The 24239-nt window shown below is 43.0% G+C and overlaps 1 protein-coding gene across 1 annotated transcript in view; it reads right to left on the bottom strand.

Moving 5' to 3' along the window:
- The window catches only part of OBSCN (obscurin, cytoskeletal calmodulin and titin-interacting RhoGEF), a 318398-nt gene extending 300997 nt beyond the window's left edge, over nucleotides 1–17401 (bottom strand). Inside the window, 2 exon segments of the mRNA XM_074282618.1 lie at nucleotides 557–1583; nucleotides 17246–17401. Coding sequence (XP_074138719.1) covers nucleotides 557–1574 — 1018 coding nt within the window. The 5' untranslated portion in view covers nucleotides 1575–1583; nucleotides 17246–17401.
- Nucleotides 17402–24239: the final 6838 nt, after the last annotated feature.

Below are 24239 nucleotides of genomic sequence, written 5' to 3'. Positions count from 1 at the left end.
GTCTCTCTAAGGACAGACTTAGGAATGGGGGAACCAAGGGTTTTGAGGAGAATCGATTCTGTCTCTCTAAGAAGGACAGACTTAGGAATGGGGGAACCAAGGACTTTGGGGAGAATCAATTCTTCTAAGAAGGACAGACTTAGGAATGGGGGAACCAAGGACTTTGGGGAGAATCAATTCTTCTAAGAAGGGACAGACTTAGGGAATGGGGGAACCAAGGACTTTGGGTAGAATCAGAGCAGAGGCTTTGACTGGAGGAGTAAAGAAGTCAAGGACAGGGAATGAACATGACAAGGATCATTCCCGTTTCTCAGAGGCTTTCAACTTTGCCCAGCAGTTACCTCATACCAACTCTGAGATGAAGATATCCTAAGTATGAATCCACCTATTGGATGAGGAAACCAAAGGTGAGATGGGGAGTTCAGTGTTGGAGCTGGGACTTAACCCTCCATCCTACCTCGGGACTCTTTCCTGGCTACCTGGGGGGGGGGGGGAGAGAAGGGGAGAGGACATGGGGAATGGGGGGGGCGGGGTTATAGAAGGCCCGCTCACTCACCTCGCACCACCACCAGCACAGAGCTATAGGTCTGGCCCACCAGGTTGGAGGCGGTGCACGTATAGAGTCCGTTGTCCGTCTGTTTGCAGAAGAGTATCTTGAGGACAAAGTTCTCCTGCTCATCCTCATAGATCATGTGCCTGCGGCCCTCAACCACCACCTCCCCGTCCTTTTTCCAGACGGTCTCGGGCTTGGGCTCCCCGGTCACGTAGCAGCTCAGGCGGGCGTGCTTGCCCTCAGTCACAGTGCACGTGCGCGTGCCCCCTCCGGTCCAGCGCCCCAAGCCGGAGCTCGGCCCGGGGCCCTCGGCGCGGATCTCCTCCCTCCGCCTCTGCAGGTGGGCCAGCAGGGCAGTGGTTCCGGACGTGGCCTCCGCGGCCCGGGGCCCCACCAGGGCCTTCTCGTCTACCACGAGGGCAGCGGCGGCGCTGGCGGAGCCGACGGGGTTCTCTGCCAAGACCGTGTAGGTGCCGCCGTCTCGCGGCCGGGCACCGCGGATCCTCAGCGCGCTGTCTTCCCCCTGAGCCTCCACTTGCACTCGGTGGAAGTCGGGAGAGGACGGCTCGCCCAGGCGCCGGCCATCCTTGGACCAGCTGACCGACATCGGGGGGCTGCCCTGGAGGCGGCAGCGGAAGGTGGCGTCCTCCCCCACGCTCACCCGGATCGAGGTGGGCCGCAGCAGGAAGTAGGGGGCCAGCTCCGCGCGCATGCTGTCCTCGCCCACCTGCAGGCTGACCGCGGCGAAGGCCTCTCCGATGGAGTTGCGGGCCCGGCACATGTACTGGCCGCTGTCCTCCAGCGTGAGGTCCACGATGGTCAGGCGGTACAACTCGCCCTCCTCCGTCATGCGGAAGCGCCCGCCCGGGGCCACGGGCGCCTGGTCTTTCTCCCAGCTCACCGTGGGCACCGGGTTACCCACAATCTGGCAGCTCAGGGTGGCGTCCTTGCCCACGGACACCAGGAAGGCCTTGGGCCGGGTGAGGAAGCGGGGTGCCCCGCTGAAGGTGCTGTAATCCATCTCGGCTTCCTGCGGCAAGAGAAAACAGCAGTGACTGCGGGGAGAAAATGGCACAGTGACCGCGGGCCTCAGAGCTAGAAGGGGTCCCGGAAATCACCGAGCCCGACCGCTCCTTTTCAGAGATGAGCTAACTGAGAGAAAGGGAAGCATCATGCTACGGAGTCAGGCAATGGACCCGAGAAAGGGGAACCTGAACTTTCAACGTCAAATCTCCCTAATCCCGATCCCCAGAGGCTGTTTCCCCAATAGCCTAGGGTAGGGTTAGATGAGATGGGGGCGGGGGGGGGAGGAGAGGCTCTTTTCTCTCTCCTGATGACGTCATGCAAAGTCAGTCTCTGGAATCCCCCCCCCCACCAGCTACCTTCTTTCTTTACAAAGTCCTGCCCTCTTCAGTAAATTATACATGTTTTCTCTCTCTCTCTCTGTGTATCTCTTTGCTCTCTTTCTGTCTCTGTCTCTGTCTCTCTGTCTCCGTCTCTCTGTCTCTCTGTCTCTGTGTCTGTCTCTCTGTCTCTCTGTCTCTTTGTCTCTCTCTCTCTCTATCTATCTCCCCCTCCCTCCCTCTTCCCCCCCCTTACCAAAACCCACTCTGAGACAGGGTTGAGGTCGACTCTGATTGATGGAGACAACCCAAATTTACTGACGAGCAGAATGCTATTGGGGAAAAACATGGGACGTTTTCAACAAACTCAAGCAAAGTGAAATACACTGTATACAAAGTAATAGCAATGTTGTGGGATGGCCAGCTGTAAATGAATGTTACTCTCAGCACTACAAAAATCCACAGCCTACACTGAGGACTTGTGATGAAAAATCCTATCCATACCCAGAGCAGAAACTGGTTATCTCTGAATACAGATTGAATCATACACTCCCTCTCCTGACTTTAGTTTTCTTGAGGGTTTTTTAATTGGCATTGGAGATCTATATTTTATTTCATAACATGACTGTTATGAAAATGTTTTTGCACAACTTCACACGTAGTTTCTTAATGGGGACTGGGGGGTAGGGAAAAGGGAGAGAATCTGGAACTCAGAAATTTTAAAAATGTAAAAAATTATTTTAAGTGTGACTGGGGAAACTATTAAATAAATAAATAAGAAATTTAAATTTTTTTTAAAAGACCCTCCCTAATTCAGAATTTTAGCAAAGTGGCAGGATACAAAATAAATTCACATAAATCCTCAGCATTTTTATATATCACCAACAAAATGCAACAGCAAGAGATACAAAGAGAAATTCCATTCCAAACAAATGTTGAGAGTAAAAAAGTATTTGGGAATCCATCTACCAAAAAATATTCAGGAATTATATGAGAAAAATTACAAAACACTTGCCACAAAAATAAAGTCAGATTTAAATAATTGGAAAGACATTCAGTGCTCTTGGATAGGCCCAGCAAATATAATAAAGATGGCAATACTCCCCAAACTAATCTATTTATTTAGTGCTATACCAATCAGACTCCCCAGAAATTATTTTAATGACCTAGAAAAAATAACAACAAAATTCATATGGAAGAATAAAAGGTCGAGAATTGCAAGGGAATTAATAAAAAAAAGTCAGAGGAAGGTGGTCTAGGTGTACCTGATCTAAAGCTATATTATAAAGGAGCAGTCACCAAAACCATTTGGTATTGGCTAAGAAATAGACTATTGATCAGTGGAACAGATTAGGTACACAGGACAAAAAAGGGTACATCTATAGCAATCTAGTCTTTGACAAACCCAAAGATACCAACATTAGGGATAAAAATTCATTATTTGGAAAAAATTGTTGGGAAAACTGGAAATGAGTATGGCAGAAATTAGATATAGACCCACACTTAACACCATATACCAAGATAAGATCAAAATGGGTCCATGATTTAGGCATAAAGAATGAGATAATAAATAGATTAGAGGAACAGAGGATAATCTACCTCTCAGACCTGTGGAGGAGGAAGGAATTTATGACCAAAGGAGAACTAGAGATCATTATTGATCACAAAATAGAAGATTTTTATTACATCAAACTAAAAAGTTTCTGTACAAACAATACTAATGCAAACAAGATTAGAAGGGAAGTAACAAATTGGGAAAATATTTTTAAAGTTAAAGGTTCTGACAAAGGTCTCATTTACAAAATATATAAAGAACTGACTCTAATTTATAAGAAATCAAACCATTCTCCAATTGATAAGTGGTCAAAGGATATGAACAGGCAATTCTCAGATGATGAAATTGAAACTATATCCACTCATATGAAAAAGTGTTCCAAATCACTACTGATCAGAGAAATGCAAATTAAGACAACTCTGAGATACCACTACACACCTGTCAGATTGGCTAAGATGAGAGCAACAAATAATGATGAATGTTGGAGGGGCTGTGGGAAAACTGGGACACTGATACATTGTTGGTGGAGTTGTGAACGAATCCAGCCATTCTGGAGAATAATTTGGAACTATGCCCCAAAAGTTATCAAACTGTGCATACTCTTTGACCCAGCATTGCTGCTATTGGGCTTATATCCCAAAGAAATACTAAAGAGCAGAAAGGGACCTGTATGTGCCAAAATGTTTGTGGCAGCTCTTTTTTGTAGTATCTAGAAACTGGAAGATGAATGGATGTCCATCAATTGGAGAATGGTTGGGTAAATTATGGTATATGAAGGTTATGGAATATTATTGCTCTGTAAGATATGACCAGTAGGAGGAATACAGAGAGGTTTGGAGAGACTTACATCAACTGATGCTAAGTGAAATGAACAGAACCAGGAGATCTCTGTACACTTCAATGTTGTATGAAGAGGTATTCTGATAGAAGTGGAAATCTTCAACATAAAGAAGATCCAACTTACTTCCAGTTGATCAATGATGGACAGAAATAACTACACCCAGAGAAGTGAATGTAAATTGTTAGCACTACTGTCTATATACCCAGGTTACTTATACCTTCGGAATCTAATACTTAATGTGCAACAAGAAAATGGTATTTACACACATACATTGTATATGGGTCATATTGTAACATATGTAAAATGTATGGGATTGCCTGTCATCGGGGGGGAGGGGGGAAGGGAGGGGGAGATAATTTGGAAAAATGAATACAAGGGATAATATTATAAAAAAATTACTCATGCATATATACTATGGAAAAAATTCTAAATAAAAAAAAATAAAAAATAAAAAGACCCTCCCTAAATGTGGCACCCAGAACTGAACTCAGTACTCCAGATGTGAGTCTGATTATACCAGTATACAGCAAAACTTTCAAACATGCTTTATTCTGGACACTATTGCAGCCAAGGATTATGTGAGGTTTTTAAAAATGCCATTTCACTCTTACTAAGTTTGCAATCCACTGAGACCCCCAGATCTTTTTCCTTCCACTGAAAAGATTATCTGTTGCCAGTTCCCAGTCTTGCACATGTGGATTCTATTTTTTTAAACCCAGAGGTAAAACCTTTCATTCAACCCTAAAAATTTCATCTTATTAAATTCAACTCAATATTCAATCTTATTGAGATATTTTATCAATCCTAACTCTATCATCTAGGGTATTGATTATCCCTTCAAGTGTTGTATTTCTGTAAAGTTAATAAATGTAGATCTTTATCTTCATCCAAATCACTCACACACACACACACACACACACACACACACACAAAGTTGAATAACACAAGAACAAAACCTGAAATATTTCATTAGATACATCCTACATATATTAGATAATGTGAAGCCTTTAATAATCCTTCCTCTAAATATGAAAAGATGTCCCCACTCTACTCCTTTGCAGAGGTAGAAGGTAAGGAAAAAATTACATATATTTTCAGACTTTTTCAATGTGTTGGTCCATTTTGTTGATTTTTGGATGGGTCTTTGTTTTTTCTTTTTTTTTCCTTCTTTAAAAAAATACTATTCATTATATAGATGGGTATCTGGGAGGCAGAGGAGAAAGGATGCAGATGATGTGGGGGGGGAAGTAAGAACAAAAATATGTCCCTCCAAAACCCCAACTTTTACAAAAAAATCAGCCTCTTAAGTTCAAGGTGGGAGAGACTGGAAAAGATCATGGGGTTTTAGTGGACTACAAGTGGGGCAGAACCCAGCAATGTGATATGGCACCCAGAAAAGCTAATTTGGATCTTGGATTACATAAAAAGCAGACAAAATTCTTAGTAAGAGGGAGCTATTAGTCGGACCACATTTGGATCATTATGTTCACCTCTAGATAGCGCATTTTAAGAAGAACATTGTTGAGCTAGAGGGCATCCAGAGAATGCCATCAGGGATGGCAAAGTCCTTATGTTACAAAACTTAGTTGACGAAAACAAGAAGGTTTTTAGCATGAGGAAGAGAAGGTGAAGGGAGAGACACAATAACAATCTTCAAATATTTGAAGGGTATTTGAAGGGGGAAGAAGGATTTTCACTAGTTATGTTTATTCTTGGAGGATAAAACCAGGAGCAATGGGGAAAAGGTGCAGATTTAGGCTTGATATTCCCATAAATGTAAATTACCCTCTTGGAGAAGCAATGAGTCTCCAAGCAAAGATGAGATGGTAACTTGCTAGATATCGTGTGGAGGGGATTTCTTTTTGGGTATGGGCTAGATAAGACAATATTGGGGTTTTTTTTGGCATTCTGAAAGACTGAGCTGTGATTCTTTAGTCCCGGCCATCCAATCTGATCCAAGTTTACCCCACCTCTATTGTCCAGCCCATATCCCTCTGTTTTGGCCACCGGAATCGTGAAATACTTCGCAAATGCTTCTTTAAAAATTAATAAGTACAGCATTGCCTTGATCCACTGATCCAGTAACCCTGTTAAGAGGAAGGGAATGAAATTCATTTGGCATGACCTTGTCTGGATGAAGCCCTGCTGGGGCTCTAGGGGATCACAGCTGCCTTTGCTAAATGTCACTAACCATTCCTTTAATAAGGGAATAAGAATAACAGCTTACATCTTGACAAGTCTACAGGTCACTTGTACAAGACTTTCCTTACCATCACCCTTTAAGATAGCTTGTTTGGTGTTTAGTTTTACTCTAAATTTTTGTCAATGAGGAAGCTAGAGAGGACTCACGATCTGTCCCAGACCTTCCCATCAGCATTCAGGGCATCTGGACTACAAGTCCATAAACAAAAACAATGCAAAATGGGGTGAGGGGAGGAAGAGATATTCCCCCTGGAAGCCTCCTTCCCCACCTCACCATCACAAATCTATTCAGGGTCCCTAGTATATTTCAGATCCATTTCCAGCCTTAACTCATATATTCCTCTCCAGTGGTCCTCCAGGCTGTCCTCTCCCCTCCCTTTCTCTCCCCCCATTCCTTGTACCTCTTCTCAGGAGCCTCTCTGAGCACCCAAATCCACATTGACCTCTAGCTTTTCAGAATCACCTGAATGCCAGGCCATCTTTCTTAATACAGCCAATCAAAAAGCCCCATACCTACCAAGACCCCTTTTCATTGTATGTCAATAAAAACGGACTCCTCCTCCTTGAGGTCAATGATTTTACTGACCTGCTTTGTTAACAGTTATGTGCATCACTGTGAATGAATCATTTTACTCAGAGTCTGTGCCTCAGTCTATCTTTATTAAAGACAACCCATGACAGATTGGGAGGCCCCAAATGCAGGAACCATTTCTTCCTCTGTCCTTTCCTTCATTCTCTCTCTCTTCTGTGTCCCTTTTCCTCCCTCTCTCCTTTCTTCTTTCCTTCCCCCCTCCTTTTCTCTCTCTTTCTCCTTCCCTTCTCTCTCTCTATTTCTGTCCTATCCCTTTCTTCCCTCTCTCTTTTTCTCTCCTTTCCTCTCTTCTCTATTCTTCCCTCTCTCCCTCCTTGCCTCCACACCAGACATTTGGGACTAGGAGAGCCGAACAGTGTCTGAAGAACTTTTTGAAAGAATGTATGGGGGCTAGAAGAGGTAACTTAAGAAATCTAAAACCCCTGGAGCTAAAAGGGCCGTGGTACATCAAACACCACTGGGTGCCAGGGTGTCTGAGCTGTGGCTTTCTCCTTGGAGAGAAGGGCTGAGCTGGTTGATTGGAGCACCCACAATTAACCCAATTTGGCATCTGAGAAAAAGCATCCATGTAGCTCATGGTTTAGTGAAGAAGCCACAAATATAAATATGATTTCAGGTGACCTCTAAAATCTCAAATACAGTCTGAACCCTGGTCACACTGGATGTTTGATTTGATCCATCCCTGCCACTAAAGGACCAAGCTTAGAGCTTCAGGCTCTGGGCAGGAGGAGGAAGGACAGGGAGAACAGCTTGCTCCCATATCATTCTAATCCTATTTAATCCTTCAAGGGAGGAGGCAGGCTGAGCCCTTTGCAGTGGGGGTGCTGGGCTGGCTAAAAAAGGGGTTGCTGACTCATTATGCTTCTGGGAGCTTCTGCTCTCAGTAGGAGGCTGGACAGGGCCTACTGCAGGGCCCAATGGCAGGAGGCTGTACTGAGCCTCTGCACCCCTGACCTGAATCCAGAGCAAGGGCATCCATCACCTGCATGGGGATGGAATATGGTCAGGGCTGAGGGATGGGGCAGCTGCCAGATTGGGATGGGCCTGGTTTGCAGCACACTCCCAGCAGGTCTTCCTCCACCCTCATCTATCTCCCAAGGCCTCCACTCCTTCCCCTCTCCAACCCACCACTGATACCCTCCTTTCACTAACCTACCTGTGCACAGACCTCATCATCACACAATGTCTTCATCAACACACATTGGGTAGAGGAGGACACTGAAGCATGAGGAGGTAAAATAATTATGCCATGAAGATAAGGGGGGGAGGAAAGAGGGAGGAAAAAGAAAGGAGGAGAAAAAGAAGAAAAACAAAGAAGAAGAAGAAGAAAAAAGAAGAGGAGGAGAGTGAAGAAGAGATAGGTATGGAGAGAGGGAAAGAGAAAGAAAGGAAGAAGAAAGTGAGAGAGTTATTTAAGTGCCAACAGTGTACCAGGCATTGTGCTAAGTATTGGTGATACAAATAGAAGCACAAATCCCAACAGTCTCCAACCTCAAGTGTTCCCATTCTATTTGGAGAATAAAACACATAAAGGGAGTGGGGAAGAAGGCTTGAGGACCAAGGCTGTTGAGAGGGTCAAGTTCAGAGAGTGAAAAAAAATTTAGTTTCTAATTGTGGTAAAACTAGAATTCAAACCTTTTGGCCAAAACATTCAAGCCAAACAATGACAACAATAATGAAAAGCCAATTCCTTTCCCTCAGCCCTGCTTTCTCAACACCGCTCAAGACCCTTGAACAGCCTCCTACTGGCTCCCCAACAAAGTTCAGACTCAGGTTGGTATTCATGGCCCTCCACCACCTAGTGCCAGTCTACCTTTCCAGTTTCATATGCCATGATTTCATGAGCTTCATGCTCCGGTCAGTCTGCACCCCCTGCCACTCCTTCATGCCCTGCTCCTTGCTGTTGATGTGCTCCTCTGGCTCGTGTGGTCCCCTCTTCCTGGAGGGTCCTTCCTTCCCCTACTTCACCTGTTGAATTCCCCACCAGCTCCTCCAGGAAGCCTTCCCTTGGTGTGTTTCTGACTTCTCCTCAGGACTACATATAGCTCTTCTTCCTGATCTAATGCCGGCCGTCTTGCCTTCGCCTGCCATGTTGGCTCTTTGAAGATGAAAACCACCTGTCCAGAAAGTATGTTCCTTTGTCAGGTACAGAGTTACCTGTTGCTGGAATAGACCGGAAAATATGTTACCCAGCCCCAGAGAATTCCTGAGTTTAATTGACTTGTCCAGGCTGTTGTGGAGAAGATTTCTGCTCAGGTATCAACTTGATTAAACAGTGACTGAACTTCTTCAAGCTCTGTGACTCCAAGAACACACTAAAGTCACAAAGGGCGAAAACTAAAGGGTCATTTTGTCCAAACCCTTCCTTTACAATGAAAATCCCCTCAGAGAAAGAGACTTGTCCAAACCCCACTTACTTCATTCCTGAAGAAGCCAGCACTAGCCCCCAGATTTCCAGCCTCCCACTACACTACCCAATGATTATATGAACTGTTATTAAACATAAGCAGAGATTTCAAACATGAATCAGTTCATATTCATTATAATATTCAGGAAACTCTTCAGTCTCTTCAGGGTGATTGCTCTGAGCAAATGGTGATACCCACCCTCAGCAAAGAAGGGGGAGACAGGGATCTGTTAGCAGAATTTTTTTCCTCATTGGTCTGGACACTGCTATTGTGGAAACATCCTCCTCTGATACAGATCAGCAAATTGTCTATAGCTTTTAGACTCTGAGATTCTAGAGTACCCAAAACTCAGTCACACATCCAGTTTATCTCAGAGTCAGGATTTGAACTCAGGCATTGCTATCTCCAAAGCCAGCCCTCCCTCCGCCATATCATACTGCCCCTAGTCACAAGGAGGCTGAAGGCACAAATGGTAAATGTCTGAGTGCTGGGAGATAGCTTAGAAGTTTTCCCTTAATAGAATCTAAAGCTGATCTGTATTTTATTCTCATAAGTCGCTTCCATCTTCTGGAGCCAAATAAAACAAATGTGATTCTTCTTGCATATGTCTGCCCTCCAGATGCCTCCAAAGCTTCCCTGTACATCCTAAGTTTTCTCCAAGCTGAAGAGATCCAGTTCCTTCCAGCAGTGTTCAAATAAAATGTTCCATCTGGGTCACAATCCTCTGAACACAAAGCAGCTGTCAACACTCTTCCTAAAATATGGTGCCCAGAATTGATCACAGTCCTTCAGATATGGCTCACTGGACGAAGGACAGCAAGGTCCCAGCTCAGCAGCCTGGGGGATAGGAAATCAGGAAGACCTGAGTTCAAAAGCAATTTCAGATACTTCCTACCTGTGTGACCCTGGGCAGGTCATTTAAATCTCTATCTCTCTCAGTTTCTTCAACCACAAATTGGTATAATAATAATAATAATAATTTTAAAAAATTATAATTTATTTATAAAATAGATAAATAGTAATGAAATAAATACGTAAATAGTGATAAATTAATTAATTAACAAACCTTCCTCACAGGGTTGATGGAAGAATTAAATGAGATAGGATTTGTAAAATCCTTAGCACAAATAGTAGGTGACTACTATTGCTTGCTCCCTTCCCCTTTGTAGATCTAAAAATGAAAGAGACCCTAGAGGTGATTTAGTCCAATTTTACATTTTACAGATGAGAAGAATGAGGCATCAAAACAGGAAATGAGTGGCAGAAGCAGGATTCAAATCCACATTGCTCGACATTAATTCTAGTGAAATGCTTGAAATGCTTCCATTAATGGAGCCATGTCTCCACCCCTGAAACTGCCCCCAGCAGCTGATTTTTGTAGTCCAAATGAACAGTTTGGGATTAGAAATGCGGCTCAGCTTCTTCCTGCTGCTCTTGAGCTCTCCAACCTGGACTCACAGGACCCAGGACCAGAAAGTGATTTGTGAGGTTTCAGACATCTCCAGTGTGTCGGAAAGGGCACTGGGCTTGAGGCCAGAAGAGACCTGGATTAAAATCCCAGCCCTGATATGTGCGATCCCGCCCAAAGTTTATCTCTCTGAGCCTTAGCCCTCACATCAATAAAATGAGAACAATAATAAAGCTTTTGCATCAATATTCATTAGTGGTCCCGGCCATATGTTTAAGTTTAGAGTTGGGAGGCACCTTGGAGATAATTTTACAGATAAGAAACTGAGCCCCAGGGTTAGGCCAAGTCATGTAGGCAATATGGGGCTGAGGCCAGATTTGGACCTGGGTGCTCTGATTTCCAGAAAACATCCCTATCTTTGACTTCATCCTTTCCTTTCTACTTTACAAGATTGTCCCAATTATCATCTTCCCTGTCTCGCTTTGTCTTTCTGTCTTTGTCTCTCTGACTCTGTATCTCTTTTTTTGTCTCTCCCTTCTTCTCTCATTCTCTCTCTTCCCCCTCCTCTCTCTGTCTCTCTCTCTCTTTCTCTCTTTCTTTCTCTGTCTCATTCTCTGTGTCATTTTCTGTCTTTCTCTTTATTTCTCTCTCTCTGTATCCCTCTGTCTTTCTTCTGTCTCTCTTCCTCCCTCTCTCTATCCCCTTGTCTCTGTCTCTATGCCTCTCCCTCATCTCTATTTACTGACTCCTTCCTTGATGCCCATAAACATATTCAAGTTCCACCATCTTTAAAAAATCCTCACATGACCCTATCATTCCCTTCAGTCTATCACTCTATATATCTCTTCTCTCTTTCACAGCCAAGCACCTGGAAAAAGCTGTCTACACTTGCTATTTCCCCTTCTCTTATTTCTCAGCAACTTGAAATCTGTCTTCCAATCTCGTCATTTATCTAAAGTTGCCCTTTATGGAATTACCAGTGATCTAATCGCCAGATCCAAGGGTCCTTTCCCAATTCTCCCCATTCCTGACTTCTTGGAAGTGTTTGACACTGTTGGCTGCCCTTTCCTCCTCAACCCTCTTTCTTCTCTGTCTCAATGGTGCTGTTCTCTGATGGTTCTCCTCCTACCTGCCTGACTGTGCCTTCTTAACTTCCCTTATTGTTTTACCATGCACATTATGCCCATGAACTGAAAGCTTGCCCCAAGATGTGCCCTAGATCTACATCTCCCATTTCTTTATATTAACTTTGCCTTCATCTCTTTCTTTACTTTATTCTTCCTTGTCTTTATTACTTTAAATGATATTTCTCTCATAAAAGAAGCTTAGTAGAATGTGTCCTTTCTCAGTTTTTGAGGACAATTAATATAGAATAGGTATTAATTTCTCTTTAGATACTTGATAGAACTCATTGATAAATCCATGTGGAAAATCTGTCACTTTGCAGATGGAAAAATTGAGGCCTAAAGAGATGAAGCAACTTTGTCATGATCATATTGCTGGTAAGTCAGAATCTGGCCCCAGATCCAGGACTCTTACCATTAGATCATATTTAAAACTCAAGCATTCAGAGACCAAATCTGAATGGAAAAAAACACATTGGTAACAACAACTCTACCTTTCTACATCCCAAAGCAACTGAAGAAACAGGGAAAGAACACAGATATAGAAACCTATTTTAGAATTCCTTTTTGTTTTAACAAAGAATTGGACATGAGGGGAGGAGAAGGAGGTGCTCATCCACTGAGAACTGGCTGAACAAATTATGGCATGTGAATATAATGAATTATTTCAGTGACTATAATCAAAGATCATTGAAGCATAAGAAATGAAAGTTTTAGAAAAACTTAGTAACACTTGTATGGACTGATGCAAAGTGAAGTAAACTTCAAAAGTGAAGAATCAAGAGATCAATTTGCACAATAATAATATTGTAAAGAAAAATAATTTTGAAAGACCTAAGGATTCTGAGCAATCCAATGGCCAACAATGATTCAAGAAGATTAATGATGAATCCTGGTAGGGACAGGTGATATACTCAAAGTACATAATGAGACATTTATTTTTGGTTATGGCCAATTTAGGAATTTATCTTGCTTGATAATGTATACTTGTTATAAGGATTTTAGTCTTAATTTTTTAAAAAAATCCATCCTTCTTTGGTTTAAAAAAAAATCCATAAAATTTAGCATATTATTTTTCCCTCCACCAAACCATATTCTTACTCTTTTAAAAACTCACCCTAAGAAGCCTTTCCAGATTAGCTTCACTCTATTCCCCCTAATCTTTAATCTCAGTTTTTCTATCTTTCCATCAGAACCATCAATCCCTCCACAGATCAACAAATATTTGTAATTAGAGCCTGAACTTGGGAAACAAGGAAATAGAAGACACAGTTCCAAGTCTCATAGGAGCAGAGAATTTTTAAGCAGGAAGAGATCTTGGATTTCATCTTGGTAAAATGGCCATGGGATCCAGGATTTAAGATTGAATGGGACCTTAGTGATCTTTGTTAGTCCTTTTTTGGAGGAGGAAACTCAATCCTCGAGGAAGGATGCCAAAAACACACAGTGAGATCCTTACAGACCTGAGCTCTCCCAACTCCCAACTCCCAAGCAACATTTATCCCTTTTAGGCTACATTGACTTCTATGACATAAGAACTGGAAGAAGCCTTAGAATCATCCAATCCAACTCCTTCACTTTACAAAGATGGAAAAACCAAACCCTTTGAGTGACAAACCCAGCACTTCAGGGATCTCATTGTCTGGGAAGCTAAGATATTTACCTTTTTTCCAGGCCTCCTTTAGATCCTTTCACTCCTAATCAACCATTTACTACTACCTCAGCTTCCTCATCTATAAAATGAATCAGAAAAGGAAATGGCAAACCACTCCAGTATTTTTGCCAAGAAAACCTGAAATGGGTTCACAAGGAGTTGGATATGACTTAAACAACTCAACAACAAATGTGTAGATACACTATGCTAGAGAGTAGGGACATAATAATCATCAGAATGTGGTCTCTTTGTTCACAGAACTTTGAATCAAACCAGTATATTAGAAAAGATGAGTGAGCAGGATATGTGCACCAACATTGCCTCAGAATGCCCTAATCACCAGTGCTTGGAGAAGGGCATGGTCCCCTTCTCCTGTCTGTCTGTCTGTCTCCCCTTTCTCTCTCTCCTTTTCTCTCTCTCTGTCTCTCTTTGTTTCTCTTTGTCTTTCTTTTTCTCTCTCTGTTTCTGTCTCTCTGTGTGTTTCTCTGTGTCTCTGTCTGTCTGTCTCCCTGCTTCTGTGTCTCTTTAGATTTGTCTGTCTTTAACACATACACATACTCTACAACCTATTAAAATACAAACTTCTTAAGGAAGATCCAATATTCACAATGGTGTGGCTATGCTGGGTTAAGGATGGGGCTAGGGAGAATTACTGATGATTCTGTCTTTGTACCCTCACACATCCAGCACTAGGCTTCGCTCATCCGAGGTACATTGAATTAAAGTTACTTCCCTTGTGTTGCCCATAGATAGCTCTGCCCATAGAGCTGGATTCAGAAAGGCACAAGTTCCTATCCAGTTTCACACATTTACCTGGCTAAGGAGTTTAGCCTCCATCTGCCTCAGTTTCCTCCAGCTTAAAATAGGAACAGTAATCGCACTTAGCTCCCAGAGTAGTTGTGAGCCTCAAAGGAGAGAGCTACAAAGTGCTTAGCCCAGTGCCTGGCACAGAACAGTGTTTCCTTCCTTCCATAGTAACCACACAGAGCCGGGCACAATTGAACCAGCAGCCTACGCCATCTAGAAATACCGACTTCATTTTGACCTCCCACATTTCATAGAACCAGCACATAGTTTCCATCCCAAGTTGTAAAGGACCTTTCAGACCATTTACTTTCAGCTCTTGGTTTTACAGATCAGGAAACTGAGACCCAGAATGCAAAATGAATTATTCAGAGCCAGCAGGTAAGATGGAGCTTGAAATGGGTCTGTGGTGTCCCACGGGTATAAATCTGTGCTGTGTTTACTCCATCAGACTTCTTTCCTGGCCCGAAGGCACTGAGAAGATTCTTTCTTCCCTCTGGAAGTTCTGAGCATTCTACCTTTTTGCCAGGCACCTTTGAAGTTTGCAGTTTGCATCACCACCTGTAGGGGCTGACGTCAGCCTTCAAGCTTTCTTGATCCACATGCACACAACTCAAATGATTCCATTCCATTTAATAAACATTAAATGCCTTCTGTATAAAAGACTTTGTAGGGCCCCGAGAGGATATCAGATAACCCAGGTCAACATCTGGATACTGCTGTATACACAACTTGAAGTCTATGAACTCTGCTAAGAGCAGTTGGGAGCTCTAACAAAAATTGGGAGACCAGAAATTACACCCAAAGGCCCAGTTCAGTCTCTATTGTTGGTCTCTCAGGCAACAAACACACCTAGTATGTACCAGATAGTGTGCTAAGTGCTGGGGACACCAAAAATGTAGAAGAAACTCACAATGGCAGACAACAGGCCAAAAAATTGTGCAAACCAGATGTATAAATTGGAGACAACTGACACAGAGAAAAGATTAGCATCAAGGGCAATTAGGACAGGCTTCTCATAGTAGGTGGGATCATTGTGTCTCTCTATCCCCAACCTTCTGGCCCCTCAAACCACCATCTTAGTAGTTCTCCCCAGTGAAGAGACTTGCATCTGCTCCCTCCTCTCATCCCTGTTTCATGGCATTAACTCAGGTATTCATTCCTTTGCTGGGAGGGGGCCTTCGAGAGGCGATGACACCCTCAGCCCTGAACGGAACCATCAAGTCCACCTCCCCTGGGTAGAGGAATCCCTTCAGAAGCATTCCTGACACGTGATCCTCTAGGCTCCCTCTGAAGACCTTCCAAGGTAGCCATTTGGGGACAGCTCTGGCTATTAGGACATTTTTCCTGACCTTGAATTGACTTTTACCTTTCTAAAACTTCTTCCCATTGCTCCTAGTTTTGCGTTCTGGGACCGAGGGAGACAAGTCTAATCCCTTTTCTATCTGACAATCCTTCAAATACTTGAAAACAGTTATTATGTTTCCCCCTATCTTTGAGTCCCTTTAACCAATTCCCCTCCTATGATCTGATTTCCAGTCCTCTCATCACTATTCTTTAGACATGCTCATTCGTCAATGTCCTTCCAAAAATATGGCAACCATAACCCTTCTCTTTTATATCGTATCACTTCTTTCTCCTATATATAGATATACATCACTTTCCTGACTATCCTTTGCCCCATCTGAAGATCCACAACGTCCTGATCCCTACCCTAGACCTGAGATCTTGAAAAGATGGAGAATTGGGAATCTCTTGTCCCTGAACGTAGCCAAAGGCTGAGACCACTGCCCCTTCTTCCCCAGGAGCTTTAAGGGATAGAATCCAAGGGAGGGAGTTTCAGGAGAAAGGGGTTGGGCTGGCCCCTCTAAACATTCCCCAGCCCCAACACTGGCCTCAAGTGCCAGGAAATTCTTGCCTGGAGTTGTATGTCAACTCCCCCCCAACCCTCTCCAGACAACATGCCTAAAATAGCCCCAGCTGTCAGATCTACTCCCAACCAGGCAGACTAGGGCCCAGCAAAGTCTCCCCAAACCTGCTTGGGGTGTGGGACGTAGATATACTTTATGGGAATGATAGTACTTAAACTGTCCTCTGAAGGGCAAGGTTTAGTGAGGCAGAAATGGAAGGAGGTACCTTGTTCAGGAGAGGAAAAAATAAATAAAATGACGAAGAGGGGGAAGATCAGCCCTCTGATTAGGGAAGCTGTAGAGAGGAAGGAGGTGGAATAGCCAAGATCCAAGTTGCCCCTAGAAGCTTAGGAAGTGGGAATCCCTTTATGTTGGTCCTGTCCCATGAACAAACATCAATCCCCTCTTGTGCTCAGAGCTCCAGGATGGATGGTCCCACATTGTGTGGTGAAATCTAGCCCATTTGAACCCCAAAAGACCTCCGTTCCTTCCCTCAGAGAGACCTCAATGACCTTCAGGCACTCAGGACAGCCAAAAGACTCACTTTGGTCCCAACAACTTTCTCAGCTGTTCCCAATTTGACCAATTTGGCTTCCCCAAATGTAAGAAATCCTTCCCTTCACTAAGCCTTTATTCACCTCGAAAACACAAAGAGCCAAACTCAGTTATTTAGAAAAGTGGGGAGCTCAAGTACCTCATTATACAGATGAAGAAATTGAACCCCCCCCCAAAAAAAAGCCATTTGCTCAAGGTCACACCATTAGTAGTGCAGAATTCTAGGAGTAAGTCCAACCCAGTGTCCTTTCTATTACAGCAGTGGTCTCCCTGGACCTCTCCTTGTCCCTGCTTACCTGGAGTCTGGGTTGTGGTCAGGGCTGGAGGCTTGTCCCAAGGTGGATTTGGGGGAGGGGGCAGCAGCTGGAGAGAGAGAGAGGGAGCAGAGGGCTGGGGTCTCTCCCTCCTCCCTCTCTCCCTCAGACCAGTGGAGACACAGGGAGTGGGGGAGCTGTTCTGGGGAGCCCCTGCAGTGGCTCCGCTGCCGAGGGCTCCAGCGAAGACCACCCCCTCCCCTTCCCACCAGCCTTGCAGGGCTGGACGGATGACGTGCTCCCTCCCCACCTCAAGTGCTCAGCTCCAAAATAGCCCAGGGTGTCACTTACTGGGAGATCCAATTTCACCCTCCCAGGAATAAGAGAGGGAGGCAAAAGGGCAGAGTGTGGGGGAGGTTCCAGTGGGGTGCAGGGAGAAGAGAGAAGCCATGGGGGATAGTGGGGAGAAGGGGTCCCCTCAGAACCAAGTCCAGAGGTTGCAGAGAAAGAAGACCAGTGAGGTCATCCAGTTATATTGTTAAAAAGGCAAAAGACTGAAGTCAGAAATCCTAGACTGGAGGGTCATTCTTACTGGTTGTGTGTGACCTTAGCCAAGTAACATCCTCTTTCAAATTCTGATCCACAACAGGAGGAGATTAGACTAAGCTATCTCAAAGGTTTTTTCTTACTCTAATAAACATTTTAGAAGTCCTCCTAGACCACAGATTGATACAGGGTGATTTAGAAGAACCCCAACCCTAACAGACCATTGAGCTTAGGAAAGGCAGTTTCTGTCCCTGAGTCTCAGTTTACTCATCCAACAAATGGACTTTATAATACCTCACCTACCTAAATGATAGTAAGAACTGACATTTATATTATACCTCTGGCTTAGATAGGCTTTGTGTGAATGCTCAGCACTGAGCCTCTTAACAACCCTGAGAGATAAACAGGGCAGGCCATGATACTTCCATTTCATACAGGAAGAAACTGAGGCTCTTGGAGGGGAAGTGATGTGTCTCACAGCTAGGAAGTGACACAAGACCTGGAATATGAAGCAGGTGTTCTGACCCCAAAGCCAATGTTCTTTTCAAGATGTTACAAGTCGTTGTTAGAATCAGATGAAATTACTGATGTTCACATTGACCTCATGGCAAGGAATCCTCTCACAGGGTAAACTGATTAATCAATGAACAGGAATTTACTAAGTGCTTTCTATGAAGAGCAGCAGGGGATAGTGGAGAGAGCTAGCCTCTGAACCAGAAACACTCAGATTTATTTTGTTAACTATTTCTCAATTACATTTGAATATGGTTTGAGTCACACTAGAGAGTTGGAAAGGAGATTTGGGAGTATGGTATGATCTGGAGATGATCAGGAAATAATGTGAAGACCTGGACTCAGGGTGATTCCAGGAAATGTCCTTATACCCTTAGTTCTCTCAAAGAGCTTCAACTGGCCACATCCAAGGCCTCCATGAAGAGATACTTTAGGCTCTTCTCATTAGTTCACAAAAGTTGAACTCTCTCCAGTCCATCACCTATACAACTAGTAACTTACAATTGAAAGAGGCTTTAATTTTCCAGATCAAATTATGAATTTCAGGAGAGGCAACAGGTTAGCTTAGTGGATAGAGGGCTAATTTTAGAGTCAAGACAAGTCTTGGAAAGATTGACATGAATCTGCAATGCCTCTGGTACACAGATGTGTTTCAGTCCCTGAAATGACACACATACATGCACTACAAATACTATATATATTCAGCATATTTATCACACTATATTTATTCAGTGTATATAATTCTATTCATATATACATACTACACATTCAGTATGTGCGAAGGTCTGGTCTAGCTCTTCTTGTCAGGATAAGCAAATGTCCTTGCCCCACGTGTGGACGCCAATTGTAACGAGCTGTCGTCTCCAGAAGCTGCCGGATCACTCTCTGGGAAGAGATCTGCTGTGTCTACTCAAATCTCTCCGACAGATTCTTCTTCCTGTAACGAACCGTTGTCTCCAGGCAGTTGCTGTTAACTCTTGTCCAAAGAAGTGACTTCCCTTCCTGCAGAGAGCCCCGTCAGGCCTGATGTAATGCAGAGAGTCTTTCTTCTTGAATCCTGGCTCTGAATCTCCTCCAGCTCTTAATCCTTCTCCAGGCCGATCTGCTCTCTGCGCCCAGTGCTGTCTCTTTTTATCCTCCCAGAGAATGGGCGTGGGATAATGCAAGGGCTTCTGGGAAGAACCACCCCAGCCAATGAGCTTGCCCCCTCTATCAAGTCAACCTGAGTTCTCACCTTGTAATTGTCCAGAAAACCTCAGTTCTCACTTAGTAATCCTAACATCTCCCCCTTTCTTTTGATTTAGAACATAGGACAGTCATGACCTTGAAACATAAATCCATCAATATGGGAAGTATTACAGATAATTACATAAATTACATAAGCACATAGTAACATAGTAACATAACACATGCTAGAAGTATATAACATAATCATAATCATAAATTGAAAATTTATAAATGTCCATAAGTCCATTGTCCATTATTCTCATCTTGTGTGAGGAAATCCAATGATTCCTGCTGGTTTTTAAGTTCTTTAACAGTCTTCTTATTATCCATGCTCTTTCAGTGTCAGATGTTTCTTAGATCTTCTCCTTTATTTTGAGGTCTTTCTCTTTTTCTGTCTCTCTCTGATGGACAAGGCGAATATGACTCGTTGGCACCCATTTGATTCCTTCTCCTGCTGAAGAAATACAAGCAAACCCTCTCTCCCAAGCAGTTAACCTATCTAATTACCTTCTATTTACCACTTTCTAAATCTCTTCTCATCATCTGGCAATTACATTGGAATTGTTTGCACTGGACACAGCCCTGTTGGTTTAAAAGGCCTGTATTCTCCCCAAGTGTAATCCATTTTTGCAGTCTGATTGCCTTTTGGCTCACTTATCAGGTAATCCCTTTCTGCCATGTGATTGCTTTTCTGCTGGTTGATCAAATCAGAGTCCTGACCTTCTAAAGGCTCTTTGGGTGTAACATCAGCTGCCATCATGCCCCAAGTCTTTTTTGCCTGGGGCCCTGGATCTGGGCCCCTCATCCCATTTCCCTGAATTATTCTACACTCTGATGCCCAATGGAGCCCTCTGTTGCATTTTGGACATGGGGTTTTAGGTCTTCTTTCACCCTGTCTTCTCACTGTATCTCCATATCTACACTGAGCTCTTAGATGTCCAATTTTTCCACATTGAAAACATCGCCGAGTTTCTCTAGAAGGCCCTTGCCAGGATGGACCCTGCCTTTCCACATTCATCATTGTCCGGGTGTAAAAAGCATTTGTTCCCACTGTAGCACAGCGTCTTATGATCTCCTCTAAAGGAGCATCTTTGTCTAATCCCCATATAATTCTTTTGCAAATCTCATTGGCATTTTCCTTAGCCAGATGTCTGGTCATTATTTCTGTAGCTGAATTTTCTCCAATAGTTCTTTTGACAGCAGTTTGCAAACGTCCCACAAAATCTGCAAAAGGTTCATTGGGACCTTGCTGTATTTTAGTGAAAGCCTCTCCACGATCTTTCTGTCCAGGAAGGACACCCCAAGCTTTTATCGCAGCCTTAGCAATTTGTTCATATATTGTCATGGTATAATTAATCTGTTCCGAATTCTCTCCATACTGACCTTCACCAGCTAAGTGCTCAAAAGTGAATTGTGTGTTAACTCCTATTTCCAAATTGCATCTGACTTGAATTTTACATAATTCATGAAATTCCGCAAGCCATAATAAATTTTCTCCAGGTTCCAGACATGTCCTTGCTATGGATTTCCAATCATTCGGGGTTAGGACTTCATAAGACAAACCATCTAGTAACATTTTGACATAAGCTGATGTAGCCCCATAAAGGGTACAACCTTTTTTCAAATCCTTAATTTTATTCAAATCTAAAGGTGCATATCTTCTCCTTTTTTTACCTACAGAGTCAGTATTTTCAATCACAGGATATGCATGTATAAAATCACTTATATCCTGTCCTTCTCTCTTAGCTTTAACCAATGCTTTTTCTAATCTTGTCATAGGCTTAGGCTTCTTCACAGGCAATTCTGTTTGTGTTTCTGCCTCTTCCCCTCTTTTTTCCTCCATCTCTGAAGGTGGGGTTGATGCGGGCCTGTCAATAATCTGTTCTCTAGGCAGGGTTGAAGCTTCTTCAAGAGAATCATACCATAATTCCTCATTTAAATCCTCTTGCTCTAGGGAAAGATCTTGATCTTTCCTTTTTTCCTCACACTTCCTCTTCTGTTCATTTTTAGAACTTTTCCTTCTCCTACAACTTGCTTGATAGTTTAAGGCTAATTGAACTATGTTGTAGATATAAAATACTTCTGCAGAAATTGAACGAGGCCCATTTTTTGCTTGAAATTCTTTCATTTCATATCCCACTAGCTTCCATTTATCTACATCTATCTTTTCTTCCTCTAAGAACCAAGGGGATGTGCGTCTTAATGCAGCCAAGAGTTTAGCAATCTGTACCCAGGTTACAAGTAAACTCTGCTCCTCAATTATGTTGATTATACTCTCTATAGTACCACTCCTGAATGGGGGTGGAGCTGAGGTTGCTTCTGGGGCTGGGGATGAGTCGGCTGAGGTCCAGGAATTGAATATAGCTAACATCTGCCCCATTTCAGCTATTAAGAGATTCCTGGTTTAGCCCTTAACAAGTTAAGTTCCTTATTTATCTATTAGCATGCTCACTTAATCTTTAACAAAGTTTCCTCGTTACTCACAGTTCTGGGTCAGAGAGACTGAGATCTAGATCAGAAGCTTTTCCACTGGAATCAGGACTGTGTCTGTCCCTGTTCGGGCGCCAAAATGCTCAGTCGGTAGAGCATGGGACTCTTAATCCCAGGGTCGTGGGTTCGAGCCCCACGTTGGGCGCCAATTGTAACGAGCTGTCGTCTCCAGAAGCTGCCGGATCACTCTCTGGGAAGAGATCTGCTGTGTCTACTCAAATCTCTCCGACAGATTCTTCTTCCTGTAACGAACTGTTGTCTCCAGGCAGTTGCTGTTAACTCTTGTCCAAAGAAGTGACTTCCCTTCCTGCAGAGAGCCCCGTCAGGCCTGATGTAATGCAGAGAGTCTTTCTTCTTGAATCCTGGCTCTGAATCTCCTCCAGCTCTTAATCCTTCTCCAGGCCGATCTGCTCTCTGCGCCCAGTGCTGTCTCTTTTTATCCTCCCAGAGAATGGGCGTGGGATAATGCAAGGGCTTCTGGGAAGAACCACCCCAGCCAATGAGCTTGCCCCCTCTATCAAGTCAACCTGAGTTCTCACCTTGTAATTGTCCAGAAAACCTCAGTTCTCACTTAGTAATCCTAACAAGTATGTATTATGTAATATATGTAATATATACATATTCAGTATATATTAGAATATAAAATGTGTATATATCGCATATATTGTATATATTCAGTATATATCACACTATGTACTTATATATTATCACATTTCTATTCATATATACATATGTATATATTAGAATACACTCAGAATGTAAAATATATGTGTACTTACATGCATTGCACATATTATGAATATTCAGCATACATCATATATTTTTTATTTGGTATGTAGTCACATATTGCTTTTTTATATGTTAAGTATATATTATATGTTCAATGTATATTTTAATCTGAAATATGTATATATAAAAATATACACTACATACTATACCTCACACTATATTATGTACATAACTGTTATATATGAACATATATATGTACAGTATATTCTTGTATTTCTATGCATATATAATGTGCATATATTTAGTATTTTTTAAAATATAAAATATATTTATACACACACATGCTCTTCTTCTAGCTCACTATGATGTCCCTTCTTTCAGTTTAATTTTGTCAAAAGAGGAGGTTGAATTAGAGATCTCCAATTTCTCCCCCCTCCCCAATATCCCCTTCCTCAGCTCTGATATTCTATAGATTTATGAATTGAAATAAAAAACATCAACTGCTCGTATTAGGCCAAGTACCAAATGTGCTTGCTAGATGAGTATATATACCAGCATGTCTGCTCGAGTATGTCTGTGTGTGTGTATGTGACATCCTGCACCTGCCCACTCTCCTCCTCAGCCCCTGCCTGATTCCCACACTCCATGGAAGACTAAACCTGTCAGCAAAGAGCCAGGACATTGAAGGATTGGCCCCTGGCACTGCCTCCTGGGATAAGGAGGTGTCCCTTTGCAAGAAGAGGAAGATGGCACTGATGAAACAGCCCCCTTTATATTAGAATATGATGTAGGTGATGGGGTTATGCATAGTACGAGACACAGTGTGAGGAGACCTTAGGCAAGGTTTCCTTGGGCCTCAGTTTCCCTTTCTTTGAATATAGATCCTCTGAATTTCCCTCCTGGAAGAGACAATTTCTTGTCTTTCCAAAGAGTTGTGATTAAAGGAGAGTTTCCAACTTCTAGCTATGAATCTCTTTGAACTTGTCCAGGCTCATGCTCAAAGACTTGATAGGTCTTGACAGGTCCTGCCAAAACTCAGGTTCCTCTGACCCAACCTTCCACGGTCCAGATCCCCACCACAGTGATCGTATTGATTACTAAGCACTTACTAAACAGCCATCACAGGAAGATTTATAGGCTGCTGAGTCCTATAATAGAGGCAGAGGAAGAAATGGATGCGGGGAGCTAAATCAAAGAGGCAGACTGATGATGATTGCCTATCCCCATAGACAGCTGGTCACAGGGAAAAGTCAGAGAGATTTGGAGAGATCTCAAGTTTCAAATTACATTTATTTCATATTTTGACATAGTAAAATGGAGGTCAGAGGACTGCTAAATAAAAAATTTATCTAGATTTTATTTTTATACTTTTTTTTTGGCAAAGCAATCTGGGTTAAATGGCATACCCAATGACACACAATTAGCAAGTGTCAAATGTCTGAGGCTGGATTTGAATTCAGGTCCTCCTGACTCCAAAACTGTGTCACTTAGCTGCCCCTAATTTGCCAAGATTTTAGCAAAGTATTCAGTA

Source organism: Sminthopsis crassicaudata, chromosome 1, assembly GCF_048593235.1.
Source record: "Sminthopsis crassicaudata isolate SCR6 chromosome 1, ASM4859323v1, whole genome shotgun sequence".
NCBI classification, from domain to species: domain Eukaryota; kingdom Metazoa; phylum Chordata; class Mammalia; order Dasyuromorphia; family Dasyuridae; genus Sminthopsis; species Sminthopsis crassicaudata.
The sequence above is the reverse complement of the archived record's forward strand: the minus strand, read 5'-3'. Positions and strand labels throughout refer to the sequence as shown.